The sequence below is a fragment of the Chaetura pelagica genome, unplaced genomic scaffold (genome assembly GCF_000747805.2).
Source record: "Chaetura pelagica isolate M959 unplaced genomic scaffold, ChaPel_1.0 scaffold235, whole genome shotgun sequence".
Classification (NCBI taxonomy): domain Eukaryota; kingdom Metazoa; phylum Chordata; class Aves; order Apodiformes; family Apodidae; genus Chaetura; species Chaetura pelagica.
In genome coordinates this window covers 1,401,973-1,423,669 of record NW_009953215.1, presented here as the reverse complement: position 1 = coordinate 1,423,669, position 21,697 = coordinate 1,401,973, and the positions used below count along the sequence as shown (strand labels likewise).

The window sequence follows — 21,697 nt, the reverse complement described above, 5'->3', positions numbered from 1 at the left end:
TTGAACTCCTTAGCATGAAAAAATATTGTTAAGATGAAAATAATTATTTTTATTTTTTTTCCAGGTTTTGGATGTTTTGTGTTCTCTTTGTGTTTGTCATGGAGTAGCTGTGCGGTCTAATCAACATCTAATCTGTGATAATCTCCTGCCAGGAAGAGATCTGCTCTTGCAGACACGCCTTGTCAACCATGTGAGCAGGTAAAAAGAAAAAAAGATAAAAGTATTTATGAACAAAGAAGAATAGAACTTGAGGTTAAAAACAATAGTCACTACAGAATACCTGTTTTACTTCCAAAACTTTTGTTAAGATATTTTATTCTTACTAGAATTTTAAGTACTTTTTGGAATATTGGATTAGAATAAAAACTTGGGTAAGTGAGAGCTGCTGCAAGCTCCAGCTGCTCTAAATTGCTCTAAATCTGTGAAACTGTGGAGTGCTTTCTAAAGATTTCTGTCTAGATCTGACTTTGCTTTCAAAGTATTGTCAGTCAGTGTGAGGGACTGTCCTCACCCTTCTTGCCTTTGCCAGAGTTGTAGAAGCTGCCATCCAGCAGGCATTAGTAACAAGATGAAGCTAGTAACATCTTAAACTAACATAGTAGTATTTACCAAGTAAATATTATTCAGAGGTTAAATTTGTGCTGAGACAGAATAATCTGGCTTTACGTGAAGATTTGTGGAATTTTCCTCTATCTCAAACTTATGTCTAATTTTAAAAGTCTCCGTTATTAAGTTAAAATGAAAGTTGAAACATAGAAATAGCCCTTATAATTCAGAGTTCATAGGATTTATTAGGTGCTGTAAAACATAAAAGTTCCACAGCTGTATATTATAAGGAGGCCTTTTCAAGTAAAAATAAATTCAAGTCTAAATGAGATAGGAACTTGACAATTTTATGGCTAATACATTCCTTCATATTTTTCATAACCACATGTGACTTGACTTCCCCTGGCACATTCACTAACACACCAACATATATAAGACATAGAAAGATAGTGTATTGGGAATCATTCCATGCCACTAATATATTTGGACAATTGATAAGCTAAAATCATTAAAGAAAACTTCTGTTAAAAATGCATGAGCAGAAATTTTAAGGTATGAGTACTCGCATTTGTAAGGGGAAAAAAGTCAGAAAGACCAATGAAACACTGAAAACAGTTATAGAATTAAACATACACACCTTGCAGCAAAACTAGTTGGTGAAAGAATTTCTAAGATATTGTTACTTAACATACTTTTCCAGGGGACTGGGAAAGTCTATTCACAAACATCTGTTAAAAAAGATTAAGTTGGATGATTGAGTTGATTAAATTGTGGAGTCTGGACAAAAGCATAAAAGGCATAATAAAACTGATACTGTGTTCAGGCAGAAAAGATTCAGTTGGTGATCTTACCAATAACTTGCAAAGGATTTGACTGTTTTGGAAGGTAGCTTTTGTCAAAAAGGTTTTATTTATATTTTTAAGGGGATTAAATGTTTGACTTATAACTCATAAGGAAAAGAGTATCTGTACTTAAACTTTTGGCAAAATACAAGCCATATACTTCTAGAAATAAAATGTGTTAGTCTTACGTGATAAAACAAGGGGTTTTTTTAGCAATCAGGTCAATAATGTCTGTTTTTACACTGGCTTGTATTTAACAGCCCTTGTCAACTGTTTTTTTGTCTTGTGGTAGTCTCTACACCAGAAGGCATTCTACGTGCTGTGGCTGGCTTAGAGCTATATTTGTGTTGACTAGACAGCCTGTATGCAGAAAGAAAATATTTATAGATGTTATAATTCAATTTGGTGGAGGAATGTGAAAACTAGATACGTTCAGCCTAGAAGTATGAAAGATTTTTTGCAGTATGGGTAAAAAAACCACTAAGAATCATAGAATCATACGATCCTAGGGGTTGGAAGGGACCTCGAAAGATCATCTAGTCCAACCTCCCCTGCTAGAGCAGGGTCACCCAGAGTGCATCACACAGGAACGCATCCAGGTGGGTTTTGAATGTCTCCAGTGAAGGAGACTCCACAACCTCCCTGGGCAGTCTGTTCCAGTGCTCTGTCACTTACAGTAAAAAAATTTTTTTGGATATTCACCTTGAACCTCCTATGCTCCAATTTGCACCCATTACCCCTTGTCCTATCACTGGTCATCACTGAGAAAAGCCTAACTCCATCTCCCTGACACTCACCCCTTACATATTTGTAAACATTGGTGAGGTCACCCCTCAGTCTCCTTTTCTCCAAGCTAAAGAGACCCAGCTCCCTCAGCCTTTCCTCATAAGGGAGATGTTCCACTCCCTTCATCATCTTTGTAGCTCTGCGCTGGACTCTTTCAATGGCTTGCTTTCACCTGCCACTATGGTGTGTGTCTCTGTGGGTCAGAGATGTATCATCAGAGTGATTGAGAACTCTTGGTGAACTCTTTCACAGCATCTTTAATTATTTCTGTCAGCAGTGGTAAAGCATTCTTGTACATAGTGGTCTAGCAGATGAGCGGGTGCCAAACCATCCCAATTTTATTGTTGTACCATCCAGCCATCTCTTTTCATTGGGAGGACATACCTAGCATTGATTTTGGCTACTTCTGTACTCTACAGCTGTAATTGTTGAATGGCATTTTTTAGTATGAAGCTGGCACAGTAATGATTGTCTGGAGTCAGATTATTTTGGGATGATATTCTAGATTAGAGTATTACCCCAAAATCAGATATGAAAACCATAATTTTTTTTATTTTTTTTTTTCTCTTCTGACCTTTAGATTTATGACTCCACATATTGTTAATTTAACTAGATAGTGAATAAGCAGAGTAATAGTTTTGCCTTTCAAGTGTGCTTGTGAGGTATTTTAATAAGCAAGAGGAACAGAAAATTTACATAAAGGGTAGTACAACCACTGCAAATAACTAAGCTGTACAAAACATGGAATAAGTAAGGAAGAGGTAAAAGTGAATTTTGAAATAGGTTTACACTTTACTTTTGTAAGTCTGTAAATATTATGCTATTGAATGGATAATCAGTGTTATAGAATGCAGTTTTCTATCTCAAATTAAACATGCAGTGTGTCCTTACTACATTTCTATTGGTTGCTGGTGAATGGCTGTCATTCTTATTTCTAGGATCTAACATCTATTAAATGTTTGAACACACAGTATTATTATTATTGGTATCTGAGTGAGGATGCTATTTCCGTCCCTGAAACACTTTTTAACTTGAACTGTATAGAGCATTTTTCACCAGGATAAATTAAAAAAAAATATTTCTATTGTTTTAATCAGGCAAAAAACAGCATGAAATTTGAGTTTAAATAAAAGTCTGTGGTAGTTCATCTTGTTCTTGAGATAAGTTTTTAATAACCACTTCTTTCTGTTTAAGCATGCGACCCAACATCTTCTTGGGGATTAGTGAAGGCTCTGCCCAATACAGAAAATGGTACTATGAACTTATGGTGGACCACCTAGAGCCCTTTGTGACTGCAGAATCAACTCATCTACGAGTGGGCTGGGCATCAACAGAGGGCTACTCACCATATCCAGGGGGAGGAGCAGAATGGGGAGGCAATGGGGTTGGTGATGACTTGTATTCCTATGGCTTCGATGGTCTGCATCTGTGGTCAGGTATTCTCTTTTATTTGTTTGTTTGTTTTGTTGTTGTTTTAAAATGCTATAACATTGTTTACAGTTTCAGTGAATTTCTTTTCAACAGCAGCAGACTGAATCAGACATTTCAGTTGACACTAGGAAGATACAGAGACAATACCTTGTATCAGAATATGTTTCAAGTTCACAATGAATATTGGAAAAATGTTTTATACAAAGTAGTGCAGATGGAATAATAATTTCTGTTTCAGCCTGATAATTATTTTTGGGTTTTGTTTGTATTGTGTCTTTTTTCATAGTAACTATAAAGATTTTATTTAAACTTCAAAGGTGCAAAAAATGTATTCTGACAAATGATTGTCAGATTTAGAATGATTTAGAAATACTTGAAAGGTGAAGAAGTATGCTTGTTGACATACGTTTTCAAGCCAGATATTTTTCTGATTTATTTTCTGTAGTGATTTTTTTATTTACATACATTGAGACTTGCAGAATCATATTCCTAGTTTGCATAAGGTGTGCTTGGTCAGGTATTAATCTTTAAAAGGTTATGGGCCCAGCTTGGCTCAAGCTTGACTTGTTAATAGTAATAGTTAATAGTAATTTCTGAGTGCAAATTCTAGTGTAAAGGAAACTGAACATAGTATCTGAAGTGCTTATATTTACTGTTGGTTCTACAGGTACCTTAGTCTCTGTTCAAACTGGGTTAGCTCAGCAAAATCAGAATAATAAGAAAGCAAGCTTGTTCTCTTTTTGCTAATCTCTTTCACGTAGTTTAACTTTTGTGAAAAGATTCACAGATATCATTTTGAATGATACACACATGGTCCTACACCTGGACAGTCTGAAGCTTCTTGAAAAAAAAAAAATTCTACTGTGGTTTCACTTTGTTGAGGAATTCTTTTTTCCTTTGATTTGAGATATTACCAAGCAGTAATGAATTGTAGAATTGACTGGAAACTGGGTTAGGCTCATTGGACTGGCAGTTATTGCCATGAAGAAGATATGCAAATTTTCTAAAGCTCCATAGCAGACAGGAGAGACATTTTAGTGAGTCAGCTGTATGTATCATTCAAAGTCTTTGCAGTTTTGAGGCATCGTGGCTTGGTACTTGGAAAAGAATTCAGTTTTACATTTCAAAAGATACTTCTAATCAAAATAACAATTAATTGTTTTATTAAGTAATAACATGTCGACTGGAGTGGCATCTTAGGAAAGTAACTGCCACTTTGCCTCTCATGTATAGTGAGAATTGCTATGGAACAATGATGCATAATTAATAGTATAACAATTATCTATGTGTTAATACCTGTTGTGGATATGGCTGGTACATTTGAAGAGATTTCTATCTTCACTGACTTCCTCGTGTAACGCGTACATCGGAAACTTGAAAGGACTTGAAATAGTTGAATGTGGAAAATAATGACCTTTCTTCTTCTTTCACAATCCCAGGCTACATCTTGGTAAGCCTCTGCAATGGCATTTTGAAAATAATCTTCTGAACGTGAAGCATTTACTGCATTAATGAATAGCAGTAATAATTTCTACCACTGGCTTTCTGTTCTGGACCAAGCATTTACCAGAATTACATTTAATTAACATTTGTTTCTTCAGTCCTGCGGTTATTTTTCTAATATATGAAGTGGAACTCATAGATTTTTAGTCTTAAGGCCAGAAGAGGCACTTAGATAATTTATTCAGATTGTTTATGTGTTCATCAAAGACCAGTACATATTTCTCCTGTCAGCCCTGCATTTATCCCAATAATCTATGCATGGCTAATTTTTAGCATCTAAAAGGGCAACTAGTGTCATGTAGTATGTCTTAAGGAAATGAAGTATCTACTCTTCCTTGATAGCACTTTTAGATTTTAGTTATCATTGCCATTAAATAATTGTTGCTTTCTGTGATTTATTTGAAACTAACCTTCAGCTCCTTGGTGATTTCTCTGCTATTCTCTGTGAGCTCATGACTGTGGAGTTGGTAGAAGGTGGTTTCCTTGCAAAGCCATTACTTATACTATTTTCTCATCAGTGTTTCCTATAGATATTTTGTGAGGGGTTCTAAGAATTACTACATGTAATTCCTTTGTTTTTGCTAATGGAACTGACTATTCTTACAGCAACCCAGCTGACATCCTATTTCGAAAGGGTTTAAAGAAGCAGCAAGAGCATCTGAAAACTTTTTCTTTTTCCCTGCTATACTGCTGATTGCCCTGTCAAGAGGGGCAGTTTGCACAAGAGCATCTGTCCTAGAGTCTATGGATTGCATGGTAGTCTCAGGAAGCCATTTTCCATATGTAGAGTATCGGAAGTGTGGGTTTTTTATTTTTCCTTAAGGGGAGTGTTGGTAGTGTGTGTATGAAAATTTGCCTGCAAAACAACTATTGAGATTTTTCTTGTATTATTTTTGCTGCTGTTAAAAGCATGCCATCTTCATAATCTTCTTAGAAATATAGTACTTTTAGATAACTCCTTCATGTTTACAGAAGTTGGAAAGCATGGTTAAAAGGTTAATGCTCTGTTCTAAATATACATTATGGTTTATCTCTTGCAGACATTGCGTATCTAATTTTTGGAAAACATGTCTAGAGATATTTTCATACAACTGTCATCTTTTTTCATAAATTGTCTGTTGTAGATGCAGTAAATTTCAGAAACAGTCATTTACTATTTCTTTATTCCATAGGTTATTTCTCTAGGGAAGCAAGTGTGCTTGTGTAAATGTAATTTGACACAAGAGAGAAGGATGCTTTATAGTGCATGTAAAACATATTAAAGAAAAATACATACATTACTGTATATATATGCCTCCAAATTGCTGCTGCGTTTGTGTATGCCAGAAAAATGCTGCATTGCAATTTGACTGTGAAACCAGGTAGTATCATATCATATACAAATTTCGAAGGGTACCATTATATGCCCTTAATAATAGGAAGTAATTTACTTTTCCTGAATAATGTAAAATACAATACTTGTCCTTATCTTGAATAATGAAGCATTCTTTAGTCAGGTGTACTATGTTTCATATTAGATACTAATGTTTGCTTTTCAATTTGCATTTGTAATCCTGTGAGAGGAAAAATAATTTTTTTCTTAATTTTGACTGCTTTTATCAGTATATACTGAAAAACTTACATTAAATTTAATTATGTTTTATTATTTATTATTAAAATCGCTTTGGAGATACAGTTGTATGCTTTTATTCACTAAGTTGCAAACTCTTGGATATTACAGTTTAAATGTTTGTGTATTCATGTGTTTCAGCTCTGTTGCTATATTTTATTTCTCTTTTTTTTTTTTGGCTGCTGTGTAAACCTGTATGATATGCAGAAGTTTTGCTAAATGGTACTGCTTTACTTCCATAGGTTGTGTGGCACGAACAGTGAATTCTCCCAACCAACATCTCTTAAGAACTGATGATGTTATTAGCTGCTGTTTGGACCTGAGTGCACCCAGCATCTCTTTCCGGATAAATGGTCAGCCAGTTCAAGGAATGTTTGAGAATTTCAACATAGATGGCCTCTTCTTCCCAGTTGTCAGCTTCTCTGCAGGAATAAAGTTAGTGTCCTATGTAGTTTTGACTTTTTTTTTTTTCTTTCCCCTCTACATGTGAATATGCTGAATATTTTGCTGGCTGTCTTTGCTCTCATTTCCCTTTCTGACATCTGCTTCTTCGGCACAGTTCCAGTGCTTGGATAGTGAGAGCTACAAAGGAGTCCTGAAGAGACAGTGCATCTGTTGTTTTTCAGCACACCAGTGTATTCAGGTGGTTTGCAGATAGACCTTATAAACACCTACTGTGTCATTCCTTAGCTGACATTTTGCTACACATTCACTTCAGGATGGCATTTTACCTATATAGAAAGAAATATGTGACTCTTTGATATTAAAAATGTATTTGCCTTAATTAATTTGTTATGTGATACTGTTATTTGACAATGTAACCTGTGCTTACCTTAAGAAAGGGTGGTGCTGCACTTTCTTTTCATCAGAACAATTTAATATAAATTCAGTCAATTTGAATTGTGATTGCTGTTCTACAAAATTTCAAGTCACACTTGAGGTGCCATACTTGGCACCATACTTCCATGAATTAAATAGTTTGAGACTACAATGTACTAAAAAGGATTATGTGGTATTCCAGTGGGGGGAACAACTTTATCAGGACTAGCAAAGGTAAAGGCTGAGAGGTGATTTCTATTGGAATCAGAGGAGTGGTCTGTGAGGAATCATTCAAAGACTGTGGTGAATACTACAGAAGCCAAGAGCCATCACACAGTGGGCATACCAGCCCCTCGTTCTAGATGCATAATGCACTGCACTTCTTTAGACTTTGTCTTGGGTAATATAAGAGATACAGTGTGGTAAAACTATAGATGGGCATGCTATGAAATGCAAAATGATAAACCTGCATGCTTTATCTCTGTTAAGAGATAAGTATTTGACAAATATTATTCGTGTGCTTACTGGATTTTTAGAGAGTGTTCTGGTATAACATTGAGAAAATCTTATACTCAGTAAACAGAAAAGAGACAAAGGCTAGTTTTTTGGGAGTTTTTTGAGTCCATCTGGATAGCAGTGTTCTGGGAAGATTTTCTGTGCTCCTTCATAATTACCTAATTAATTGAATTTTTCAGTTAAAAATTTTAAAAATTACAAATCCACCGTGTTGTAATTAATATAATAATGCTTTTCCTTAGACTCTACTAACATGACAAGTATATGTTTTAGGAAAGAAAATATGGGACGTTTTGAATGGTGTCCTAATGATTTAGTGTTCTCTGAGAGAAAAGAAAGAACCGTAGTCCATGGTGTTTTCAGGCTCATTTCTCAAGTGAGACAGAATGGAGAACCTCTCAGTGAAGAGAGTTCAGAGGTGGTTGACAGGTTACTCTGGGTTATAATCTCTGCCTTCTGAGACTCAGAAGTCTGCTTCTTACTTCATAGGTATGCAAAGTAAACTGATTTTTCTCTCAGCGTCTTCTCTTTTGGTCTCATGATCTAGAATGCTTTTATGGAAGTGGAAAGTGACTAAAATAAAAAATTATTTACTTTTTCCAATGTTATTTGGACCTCTTACTTCATGAACTCCAGCACTATTTAGAAAACGTTTAACTGTAAACAATGCAAATAAGCTGCAACATTGAATTTTAGTGGTGCTTTGTTTCCTTAAAAAAAAATAAATTAGCATTCAATAGTTGTTAGGCTTACAAACTGATTAGGTTTGACACTAGAGGTGTCTAAGTTATCTGAAGTAACTCTGATGTTTACAGGGTACGTTTCTTGCTTGGAGGTCGCCATGGAGAGTTCAAGTTCCTTCCTCCTCCTGGATATGCCCCTTGCTTTGAAGCTGTCCTACCCAAAGAGAAACTGAAAGTGGAGCAAAGCAGAGAATACAAGCAGGATCGTAGCTATACAAAAGACCTGCTTGGTCCCACTGTCTCTCTGTCACAAGCAGCTTTCACTCCAGTTCCTGTAGATACTAGCCAGGTATGAAAACTGTAAGATTGTGTTTTAATTTTTAAATGCAGATATTACAGGCCTGTGTTATTTCACATTTGATTGAATTTGCACTTTGTCTCAAACTTGTCTTTTCTTGGGATTTGGATAGGCTTTCCTTGGGATTTTGGATTTTCAGAAGCTGAATAATGGTGCATAAAACCCTTACAGTGCTCACTAGAAATTTTGCACCTTTCAGATCCCAAATACTCTAATAACGTTTTACCCTTAATATTAGAGTCAGCAAAAAATAATATTTGAACTTCTTGTTCTATTATTAGACATTCTTAGTATTATTTAATTAAAATTACTGAAGACTTTTTTTTTTTTTTATGATAAGATTTTTGGACCAGCTTCAACTCTAATTATTTACTGGACTTGAAGGTTACGGAGAGGAACATTTTACCCACTGTTGGCAGTAAATAGCATGAATAGAAGTTATAGTTCTCTTCTTTTTTTTTCACATAGTTATGAAAAAGCACTCTTTGGTACCAAAGAGCTCCTTCTCTGATCACTATTAACAAGACTTCATTTTACTCTTGACCAGAGTTTGAGATGATATAAATTTTTGCACACTATATGCTCAGATTTTACCATATTTAGGAACATGTTCCTGAAAAAAAACCCAAACACATAAAAAAAAGAATAAACCTGCTAGTTTGTTGCCGTTATGCACTAAATACAGCATTCTGCATGTGTCATGTAATTATCCTTCTGTAACACCAACATTTAGGGTAATATTGACATGATTCACAGCACTGTGTTTGAGGTCTCTGGTTTCTAAGGAAAAGCAGAGTTGATTTGGAGATAGGGTGATGTGCTATGCTGATTGCACTTCTCACCTGTCATAATAACCTATATATTTAAAAAACATTTTATGAGTTTCAGGTCATAATGTTGTTTTTCACAACGTTACCTTGATTGTAGAGATTTTTAGCATTTTTTTAAGCTGAGACATAATATTGATTTCAGTAGTTCCTACATAGCTGCCAGGAATGTGTTCCAGGCCATTTGGAGATGTTGGATTTTAAACTGTTTTCTCTTGCTGGGCAAACTGCAGAACTTTTATGTTCACAGATTAAAGTATTTCTGCTGATCTAAGAATTCTTGTTCAGTTTGGTAAGATTTGAATGATAATTTAGGTTTAGTTGAGAGATCAGGTTTGTACAAATTTTATCTGTTATGAAAATTTGGGTAGCGCTGTCAAGCAAATTATTTGTAACAGTCTCTTTCTGTCTTCTCCATTTAGATTGTTTTGCCTCCCCATCTGGAAAGAATTAGAGAAAAATTAGCAGAGAACATCCATGAACTTTGGGTTATGAATAAGATTGAACTTGGCTGGCAGTATGGACCAGTATGTATCTTCCAACTTAATTTTCTGTTAATTATGTAGTATTATATAGCATATTGGTTTCAGTGAGATAATGAGACTGCATTATTTTCTATCCTTCTAAAATTAGACACATAGAATTGTTTTGGTTGAAAAAGAACTGTAAGATCATCAAGTCCAACCATTAACCTAGAACTACGAAGTCCACCATCAAACCATGTCCTTAAGCACCACATGTACACGTGTTCTAAATACCTCCAGAGATGGTGACTCTACCACTTCCCTGGGCAGCCTGTTCCAGTACCTGACAACCCTTTCAGTGAAGAAATTTTTCCCAATATCCAGTGTAAACCTTCCCAGGCACAACTTGAGGCCATTCCTTCTTAGCCTACCTCTTGTTACCTGGGAGAAGAGACCGACCCCCACCTGGATAAAAGCTTCTTTCAGGTAGTTGTAGGAAGTGATAGGTTTTCCCTAGGGCCTTCTTTTTTTCAGGAACCTAATCAACCAGAGTTTTCACAGCTTGTTCTTGGTGCAAGAAGTTTAGTTGCCTGGTGGAGAAAGCCAATAAAAGCAGTTCTTTTCATATGTACTGACTGACAAAACTCTTTCAGAAGTCCTGAAGTTATTTCTCATGACAAAAGAATATTGCTTATATGAAATGCCATTAAATCTGCTTTCCTCCTTACTTCTCTCCACTTCTTCAGGCTCATGTGTGTACTAGGTGCTCCAATACCTGTATTCTTATCTCTGTCCTACTTTCATGGAGCATGATGGAAAAAAAAAAAGTGGCTTCTGGCTTTGATACACAATGCAGCCAAGGTCCCTTCCAACCTTCATGATTCTATGATTCTATGTGGTAGGGTTCTCTGCTCATGGCAGGGGGGTTGGAACTTGATGATCTTTAAGGATGTTTCCAACCATAATAATTCTATGATTCTGTTTCGTTGACTGTATTTTAAAAATCAATCATTAAAATATTATACAAGCTAGTTATTTGGATCCCAAGTGGTAGTGTTTATGAAGAACTATTACGGTGAAGAGTATATGGAAACATTCAGTAGATACTAGATGTAAACATAAAAATATATCTGCATGTATAGAAATGTATATGTTTGGATTTTTTTGATAATGAAATAGCTGTGAGCTTCTGAGGAGTTTGGGTTACAGACTGAATGTAACTGGGCATAGGTAGTACATTTTGTGTAGCATATAACAGTTCTTAAAAAGATCTGATTAACAGAGAAGATTTCTGATTTTTTTTTGTTGTTGCTTTTCCCACCAAATCAAACGTAAAGCCTCATTAAATTAATGTGTTGAAACATTTTAATTGTGGTGTAATCACACCAGCTGTGAAGCAATCTGCAGGAACTGTCAGTGTACCATTACTTACCGTTGAGAATCTAATTCTACAGTTGAATACTATTTTAATTTAAACAATATGTAGTAAGTATCAAGTTAAACAGCAATTAATGTTCTAGGTCTGTTCAGAATGAAACTTAGTAATAAATCTCAGCTTTCTCTTGTTCTAATGTTCTATGGTTGGATATGCTTACTTTGGGAATGTGGCAAAGTATATGCCAGTCATCTTCTGGAGATTAACTCTTTTATCATAGTGGTTTCTCACAGATTATTTAACCAATTTAAGCTACTGTTCCCAATTCTAGTTACCTGAATTGGTTCACTACACTTACCTGAGTATTGAGGGAAGACATGAAATGGAAATCAGCTGGCTTAGATGCACACACGAGTGCTCTAATCTTAGTTAGATTTGGTCTTTCTAATTCAGAGCAAAATGCGTTGTATTTAATAGTTCTCTTTTCTGAAAAAGTGTTTTTTTTTACCAGGTAAAAAGAGTTTAAATATTAAAAAACAAAGAATCAGTAGATTTAAATGTCTGTCTGGATTATTAAAAAAAATCTACTGTACATTGCATTTGTTATTCCCTCCTACATATCTGTTTAATCAAATTTGTGTGTCTATCACCAAAGTGATACCCAGTATTACATATGATATTACTACTGCATTTTATACATGTAACAGCAGTAAGAAGCTAATGTAGCTAAATCAAGGGCATTTTTAATTGCCTTCACTATAAGTCTGAATGTGAGTGATATTTAGGTGTCCAGCTCATAATTATCAGATGGAAGTATTATATATGGCAGCTATAGAGTGAAGAGAATGTCACTAGGGGAAGTTAAATTAACATTGGAATTCTGAAATCAACACCTTATGTCCAAGATTTAAACTAGCTGCACACAGATCTAAAGTAGTTGTTCTTATTGCAGAATATACAGAACCTTTATTAATGCAAATTATCATAGGTCTTAGAAAGAAATTTGCAAGTAAACATTTTCAGTGTCTGCTAAAATGTTTCTTGTTTTAGCTGCTAATGATTTTGATTGAGTATCTTGACAGTTAAATTGTTTGTATTGCCTCTCCAAAGAACATTAATCCCATCAAATTAAGATAAATACCCTGTGGAGATTGTAAATATTTTTAAATCCAAAACAGAAACAAACGACTGCTGCTCAATTTGATAATTATTACGTGTTTAGATTATAATGCAAAAATATGTTACTCAGAAATTATCTAGAAAAATCAGAGGATTTTTTATAGAAACTTTAAACATAAACAATAGTTTGCAGATGACTGTTTTTCTTTCTCCTGCTCTAGCACACAATGTTTATGTCCAAACATTATCAGTGTATCTAAGTGTAATGGTAGATACTGCATATGGATTGATTGCCATGATATTGGGAGTAGTTTTATTTTAATACATTTATGTTAAACTTTCCAAAGAAAAACTCTTTTATTTGGTGCAAGAGGCAAGGCAAGCAATCAGTTTAAGTGTGATAGATTATTTTTCTGAAAGACAGGAATTTCATGCCACTGACTTTCTTATCCTTTTTAAGCATAAAATCTAATTCTGTGTAAGAACAAGAGATCAACCTGTTTAGAAAAGATGAAATTTATTGGGACCACTTCATTGACAATTCTTGCCTTGGTAATTTTTGGCTAAAATAGTTTAAACGCCATCCTATATGTTCACCAATTGAGTAAAGATCAATTTAGAAAAAATGTAACAAGTAGCCTTCTTAACTTCAAGTATTAACATTGTATTTTCCAGCAGGATTATCTGATTGATCAAAAATTGCCAACAATGCTATTTTAAAAAAACTTTCCAGCTTTAAAGATTAATATACATGGTGATCTTATGGGCCATGAAAGATGCACACAAGAGAGATTTAATGTATGTGTAAAAAAGTAGTCTCAGCTGAACAATGTTGACACTTCTATTGGGATTTTTTACATAATGTTTGCAAACTAATGTTTGTTATCAAGTCTTCTGGCAATACATAATCTTGTCAATTTTGTTAGCACCGTAAAGATGCACAGCTGAGAGCAAGAGAAAGCTCAGTTATCCCAGCTTCTTAGGTTGTTCTTCATAGTTATGGCCAGTATTAGATTAAAACTGTATAGAAGGTAGCGTAGGTTAAAAATAGCTTTGATCAAATTTTTAAGCTTATAAAATGCAAGACCTTGTAAATTATAGTCTTTGTGGATCTGCTGTCAATAAAATGAAAAGTAAATTCATGTTCTTGTTCTGACTGCTTAACATTTCTATTCTGCTTGTATACTACTGAACATAACTAAGAAACAACCTTTTTCTGAATTAAGAGAGTAGATTTATCCTTTATATTATTACTGTTGCAGGGTAAGGACTTGAATACTATTCATATAACATATTTATAAAAATTGGATGCATAATTTTTTAAACGTGGTGATGAAGATTAGTTGTTATTTTATGGCTTTATGTCAAAGCATAACATAGATTGCGCTATTCTTGAACTTCGCGTATTTTTTGTGAACATCTGTATAATGAACTGTACAAATTAGCATCTATTCCACTTGAGATCTGCAAATCTGAAGTTTGTTTGCAAATGGAAATCCTGTTTTCCTTAAGCAGAATGATAATTCTCTTTGTTTTAAAGTGTTGTTCAGTTTGAGTAATTGTGACATGATTTACTCTAAATACTTTGTGTTTTGGGCTGTTAAAAATTTCTTCTGGTTTTTAAGATATGTTAAACTTACTTCTTTACTGTCTTTTCAGGTTAGAGATGACAACAAAAGGCAACACCCATGCTTAGTGGAGTTCTCAAAATTACCAGAGCAAGAAAGAAATTATAACTTGCAAATGTCGCTTGAAACACTGAAGTAAGTTGCTAGAGTTTTGTGAAGTTTATAGTGAGAGTTTCTGAAGGAGCTGCAATTTCCAGAATTGTAATTTGACACGTGACTTTACAGTTTGTGTATGGAATTTTAGAAATATTGTTGTAATGCTGATTACGAAATGGCAATTCAGTCAGTTTTCATCTAGTTTGGAGGAAAGAAATAGATCCAAGTTTTGAAAAAATACTTCTTATTTGTTTTAATTAAATTTATTTTTTCATTGCTTTTTACTGTCTTTATTCATGAAGCACACTTTGATGTCCAGTAGATTTTTTTTTTTGGATGTGACTAATTATGAGCTTTCCTTCAGGACACCTTGCTGCTATTTCTGTCTCATCTGTGTCTATTGCCACAAAACAGTAGTAGGCATTCTCTCCTTTTGTGTGTGAGCAGTTCGATGTATGACTGTTGTGGAAGCTTTCCAGGTGAGCCAGTAAATTTCAGTGAGATAGATCTTAATGGGTTTGTTCAAGTAACCTAGTTAACTGGCTCACAAAGATACAATTCCTTATCTCAACTTTGTCTGTCAAGAAGGTGTGAGTTCCTGCTTTCCTGTGAATGCATTGAAAATCTATTAGTGTAAGTAAGGAGAAGAACTTAGGGGTGATGGTGGATGAGAAGCTTGACATGAGCTGCCAACTGTGTCCTGGGCTACATAAAAAGCAGCATAGCCAGCAGGTCAAGGGAGGTGATTCTCCCCCTTTACTTGGCTCTCGTGTGACCTCACCTGGAGTACTGTGTCCAGTTCTGGAGTCCCCAACTTAAAAAGGACATGGTGCTGTTAGAATAAGTCTAGAGGTGGGCCACAAAGATGATCCAAGGGTTGAAGCACCTCTCCTATGAGAACAGTCTGAGACAGTTAAGGCTGTTCAGCCTGGAGAAGAGAAGGCTCCTGGGGGACCTTATAACAGCCTTCCTGTATCTGAAGGGGGCCTACAGGAAAGCTGGGGAGGCACTTTTTGCAAGGGGTTGTAGTGAGAAGACAAGGCGTAATGGATCAAAACTGGAAGAGGGGAGATTTAGGTTAGACATTAGGAAGAAATTATTTAGTATGAGGATGGTGAGACACTGGAACAAGTTGCATCAGGGGAAGTTGTGGAAGACTGATCCCTGGAAGTGTTCAAAGCCAGGTTGGGTGGGTCTCTGAACAACCTGGCATAGTGGGCTATGTCCCTGCCCCTGTAGGGGCTTGGAACTAGATAATCTTTAAGGATCCCTTTCAACTCAAACCATTCTATGATTCGCTGAATTTTTTCCTTGTATAGCATTGCATTTAGCAAACATATTAAAATATTTCTCCAGCTGATAAATGCCCAATGTTGTATGTGGTTCTCCAGTCATTTTTTCTTGTTAAATATAGTTATTTTTTCCTGTTCAGACTGTTAGCAAAGGATAACTATCTGCCCGTGATATTACTTTTCTGGGAATATTTGTACTATATTATTAAAAACGATGCCAGCTACTTTGACTAGTTCTTTACTAGATGTTTCTAGTCTGTTAGGAGTCAACCTCAATGGAGAAAGAATGCTAAGAAAGAAAACATTATTTTAAAACTACTTTTGGTCAACTATACTCTATATTCTTTACAATTTTTGTCAAACTGCATATTGCATACTTTGAAGTAGTTGCAAGACATCTTAATGTAATTGGGTTTTTTGTTGGTTTGTTGCCAGTTTTGCTGCAAGCTTTATTAGATGAGAGAAGCGGAAAACAAGGAGGTTCTGAGTCATATTATCTGACACAGCATTGCTTTTCAATATATTTTGATCACTGTATTTTTTTCAGTATTATTGAATATTTGTATGAACTATAAAAAGGATAGACTAAATGAAATCTCAAGATTCAAGAATGAGTTACCTCTGATAATGTCATGGGATTACAATATGCTTGCTCATACTGTTTCTGTGCATTAGTTTTTATATACATATAGTTTGATCTTGTTAGGGTTTTTTGGTGATCACTATTTTGTGACTGACACTGGTTTCTACCTGTTTACTCAGTTGTGTGTGATAATTCATTGTATAAATATTGTGCTGAGGGCTGCATGCAGCCACATCTAGTTTTCTTATTTAGCTGTGAAGTATTTTAGGAGTCTTTCAGGTTCTACCAGTATGGTGTGCCTTTTTATCCTGCTGTGGCTCTCTGATTAGAATTTGTAGTATCTGGAAAGAGACAATGAAGTGTTCAAATTCCTGTCTTACATTACAAGGAAATCAGGTTACCAGGGGTTAGTTCCTCTGTACTACTTTCCACTGTTACGTAAGTTCTCATACTTACACTGGTGTGAGCTGCATAGGAATCAGGTATGATTTATGCAAATTGAAAAGTAGCGGCACAGAATATTCTTAGCAGATGTGTTTTGCAGATGGTGGCCACTGTGTGTTAATTTCTTCCTATCTTATTTACTGTCTAACTTTAAATCAAGGTTCACAGACCCTAACAGTAGGATTTACTGCATGGAGCTAGTACTAAAAAATTGCTGTAAGATTCTTCTTGAAACATATGATTCATCTACCAAGGGAAATACTGCTTGAGCAATATTTAATATTTTTCTTTTTTTCTTGTTACCAGTCAGTTCAAGAGCAGTAAATATAGTCAAAGCAAAGCTAGAAAATATTGTTCTAACAAGAGATAAGAACAAATAAACCCCTTCTTTTCCAGCTTTTTTCCATGTTTCTATGTGAAAGTTCAGAATGGAGTCCAATGTTTATGCTTGTGTTTCTTCTGCGTAATCAGTTGCAATCAAAGATGTGGGTCCCATCATAAGATTTTGAGAGACTGATCCAATTCCAAAGCGGTTTCAGACCTCTGTGCAGGGTTTCTTTTCATTTCAGTGTCAATATTTTAGTAATGCATATAAGCTAAAGAAACTAAGCCTTGATTACACAAAATTGAATGTAAATGCAGGAAGAAATAATTGATGAGTTACAGATGAAATCCTGGAGATGAATGAGACTTAAGATTTATACTGCTGGATAGTGTGACTGTAAGGAAAGGAAGAGGGGTCTGAAGTAATCAGACATGAAACTAATATTGTCAACCTGATTGTAAGGTTGTGTCGAGAATGTTTGTTTTCTTGCAGAGTCAGGCCAGAACTGGCTGCCTGGATCAGTGGCTCTGTGGTAGAAGCCTTGTGGTACATGACACACCACGTCTAGCTTGAATGCTTTTCCCTGAAGTGGATTAATGTGCAATATCCGTATCAAGCATTAGGTTGGCAGTTTTGACGTAATGACTATCATGCATTCTGCTGTCAGTCCTCTCTTCAGCAGCATGTCTTAACAAAATCCAGATCCAATTAAAATCTCTGAATAACAGCCTCTCTACATAAAGAAGACACATTCTAAGGATAACAAGTGACATTTCCTGCCTTTTCTTTCATAAGCTTTGAATAACATATCATAAAAAGATTTTCGTATAAAACAGAATGAGTTTATAAAAGCAGTATGAACAACTGTATGAAGTAGAAATATATATTTCAAGTGCAGGAAATCTTTCAACTGATGCCTCATTTAGATGGAATCAACTGTATGATAGTTCCATTTTGATGTAGCCCACTGTCACAGTTTGACTCAGGTCCGACAACAATGCTCTCGATCCCCTCCCCCTCCCACCCAAATAAGGAAGGAGAGAGAGAAAAAGAGAGAGTCTTGGCTGGATTGAAAACTAAACTACACAGCTTTAATTAAAACACTAATGAATCATACAAGAAAATATATACAATTATATACAGATAGATTCAGGTATGGGCAAAAGCCTCTCACCTCCCCCCAGCCCCAGCAACTCCCACAGCACTCTCCCTGGACGCCGGCCATGGACGGAAGAGAAGGGAAGAAGAAGAAGGAAGTTGTCTTCTGTGTTCTCTGTCCTTCCTTTGAGCTTACGTAGATATATGGAATGGAATATCTTTGGCCAATTTTGCTGTCCATCTAACTCAGCCTCCTACGGGGGGGTCACAGATCTCCCCATAGTGTCTGAGCCGGCAGAGTGCAGGTGGAGCCTTGAAGCCTCAGTAGCTAGGAAAACATTCCACTGTCTTATCAGCCTAGCAGAACACACTGTTGCTAGTTACAAGAAAGCTTACTGAAGGAAAAAAAAATCAGTAAAAAGAAAAATTGGCTTCATCCTGGCTCAAACCAGGACACCCACTCATATTTTTACTGAAGTTTTAAGATACATTTTGTGATGTTTTCTTAACGCTATCAGAAAACTTATTACATATACAAAAATGCTGGTGTTGATCTGTTTTGCTGCTGTTCTTCCCATAGGTCTCATTTGTTAAGTAGTGCCATTTATAGGCAGTGCATCAACTCTGAATATAGAAACATAGGCAGTAATTTTTCTCTGATTTCTGTGTCCTAGAACCCTGCTGGCATTAGGCTGCCATGTTGGAATTGCTGATGAGCATGCTGAAGAAAAAGTGAAAAAAATGAAACTTCCGAAGAAGTAAGTTGAATTTCAAAGGCATCTTTTTGCTAGGCAGTTTGAATTAAGTGAACTGTATTTTATCATATAGTGTTCATACAGGTATTTAGATAAGCAACATTTTAGTCTACTACTTGAAATATGAGAAAGAACAAAAATACTTTGAAAACATTTTTGCTTCAGGCTGTCTTGGGTAGCTTTCATTATTAGCTACCTCATCTCATCGAGATGCAATTAGCCTGAGACAAAATGAAATGACAGTGCATTATTGGTAACTTCTTTCCTTTGCTATTCCTATGATTTTTTTCTTTCTGAAAAAAACTGCATGTTCTGTGTTTTTTTGACAGCTATCAGTTGTTGAGTGGATATAAGCCTGCTCCCATGGATCTGAGTTTTATCAAACTGACCCCCTCTCAAGAAGCTATGGTGGATAAACTAGCAGAGAACGCTCACAATGTGTGGGCAAGGGACCGTATAAGGCAAGGCTGGACATATGGTATCCAGCAGGTAAGTGCTAATGTCAGTCACTGGAAGAAGCACTTACCTATTGAAATAATCCACAGTTAAATGGGAATAATGAAGATACAAAAGCAAAAAGAAAAAGCTAATTAATGCAAGTCTGTCAGTCAAAGAAAACAAAAATATAAAATTAAAGTAGTCCTGCTCAATTTTCCAGCAGTATGAGACTCTTATTTTACAAGCAGTACTGAAAAATCAGTGATGTATTCTTGTATGTTAACTAGATCTCAGGGTGAGAAGATTGAATACAGGAAGTTAATATGCTTGAGTATTTTCAGAAATGTAAACATTGACTTTCAGAGGGGGAATAATTTAAATGTTTGAAGTTCTGGGAATTGAATAATTTTTTTTACCCAGGAAAATCAGAATGTAAACTTCTAATAATCACTTCACTAATTTGTATTTCTGGCAGAGGCCACTTTCAACGGAGAATAGTTGGGTCAGTCTTTGGGTTAAAGTCCTACTTTAGTGGTTTTGTTTCAGTGAATATGAATGCTCCGTGGTAGGTATCACATATTATAAGGGAGAGGAGTAAAAACTAAGCATGGTGTATTTTTGACAGCAGAACTCAGGGTCTTTGTTTTCTTTTTAAAAAAATTATTAAAAAAAATCTGGCATAGAATGAACCTAATTAATTATTTTTCAAAACAGTCACTATATAAATTTTCCCTTAGGGATCATATTTTCTATTCTTTTTTCATTATTTGTGAATTTTGTATAGTGAAAGGTGTCTTTACTTGTGTTAAGAAACACGTGGTAGCATATCACAGTGAAATTTTAGGGAAAATAATCTTTTTTTTGGGGAGAAAGAGTTTTCATGGTTTGGCATTGTACATAGAAGATCACTATTTTTGCAAAAATGACAAGCAGATGTTTTGTAGGTACATATTCTTTCCTGCCTCAAAACAGTGTTTCTGTTTTTTACAAAAAAACAGGTTATACATTTCAGTTCAGCACATTTCAAATTTTGTTTTTCTGGAATATGTGAACTCATTCCATTTGCAAAGGTCATGTATTAAAAAAAACCAAAAAATCTCATTATGTATATGTTAAGATAGGCACTTAATTTCACCTCATCACATGCTGACGAAGTACATTTATGTGATAAAGTACATGCTACGTAGCATTTCAGCAATTGTCCATTATAGTATCTTACTTTAAAGCTTTCATTTTAGTGCTTTGTAAACTATTTAGGAAACTGTGTTCTATGTTTGGGGACTAGTCATAAAATGAGCCAATATTTGTGTTTACAGACTGGAATGTATGCATTATCCCCTATTATATGATTATTCTTCCAGAAGCCAAACATTTTCAGTACAGGGCCTTGCCAATCAGGACATTTGAAGTAAGTGGAAGTTGGGAAATAGTTACAGCTCTGATAGAGCCCTTACAAACACCAAATTAAATTTAGTTTTTCAACAGAGTTTATTGGTTACGATGAAGTTAAGAAGTTTCTGGAATCAAATGCGTCTCTTAGCTAATTATGTTTCTAACTATCATTGGGAAAATTTAAACCCAGAACTCATATGTAGTAAATATTCTTAGGTCTTGAAGACAATTTAACCTACCCATTGTATCTTTGAAAAAAGCAACAAATAATTTTGATATGTTTATTGGATTAAATTCGCAGTTATATTATGTTGTTTTCTGAATCAGTGAGGTACTAATAAGAAGAAAGTTAAATGATGCTGTCAGACTTTTTCAGTGTTACTGGGTTGAGTGCGATAGGCTAAAGATGTCGTGGGAGTGCATACACTGTCTGTATGTATGTTTTAGTGTGCCTGTTGATATGAAAGATTCTGCTTTTGAAGAGATGATACTAATCAATCATTAGTTGAATTATGGTTCCCAAAAAGCAGTGGGGTTACCTCAGGCCACAACCTTAGTTTAAAAAAAAAAAATCATAAAAACATTGATTAGGCAAATCTAGCATGGGATTTAATTTAAGATTGAACACTTCAACATAATCTCAGAAGAATCATGAAGCCTATCTCAGCATTTTGACTGGGGAAAGAGCCTGATGTCACCACTGAATCTAAAACATTCTGGCCCTGTGAGGAGACATTTTTCAGGCTCACCAGGAGAGAGCAGAGGGAA

General features: G+C 35.2%; 1 protein-coding gene across 1 annotated transcript in view; it reads left to right on the top strand.

The window, feature by feature from the left end:
- The window catches only part of RYR2 (ryanodine receptor 2 (cardiac)), a 262,530-nt gene that overhangs the window by 90,636 nt on the left and 150,197 nt on the right, over window positions 1–21,697 (top strand). Inside the window, exons 19-26 of the mRNA XM_009997595.1 lie at window positions 65–198; window positions 3,369–3,610; window positions 6,960–7,152; window positions 8,868–9,084; window positions 10,343–10,447; window positions 14,538–14,641; window positions 19,019–19,102; window positions 19,429–19,588. Coding sequence (XP_009995897.1) covers window positions 65–198; window positions 3,369–3,610; window positions 6,960–7,152; window positions 8,868–9,084; window positions 10,343–10,447; window positions 14,538–14,641; window positions 19,019–19,102; window positions 19,429–19,588 — 1,239 coding nt within the window. The remainder of the gene's footprint in view (window positions 1–64; window positions 199–3,368; window positions 3,611–6,959; window positions 7,153–8,867; window positions 9,085–10,342; window positions 10,448–14,537; window positions 14,642–19,018; window positions 19,103–19,428; window positions 19,589–21,697) is intronic.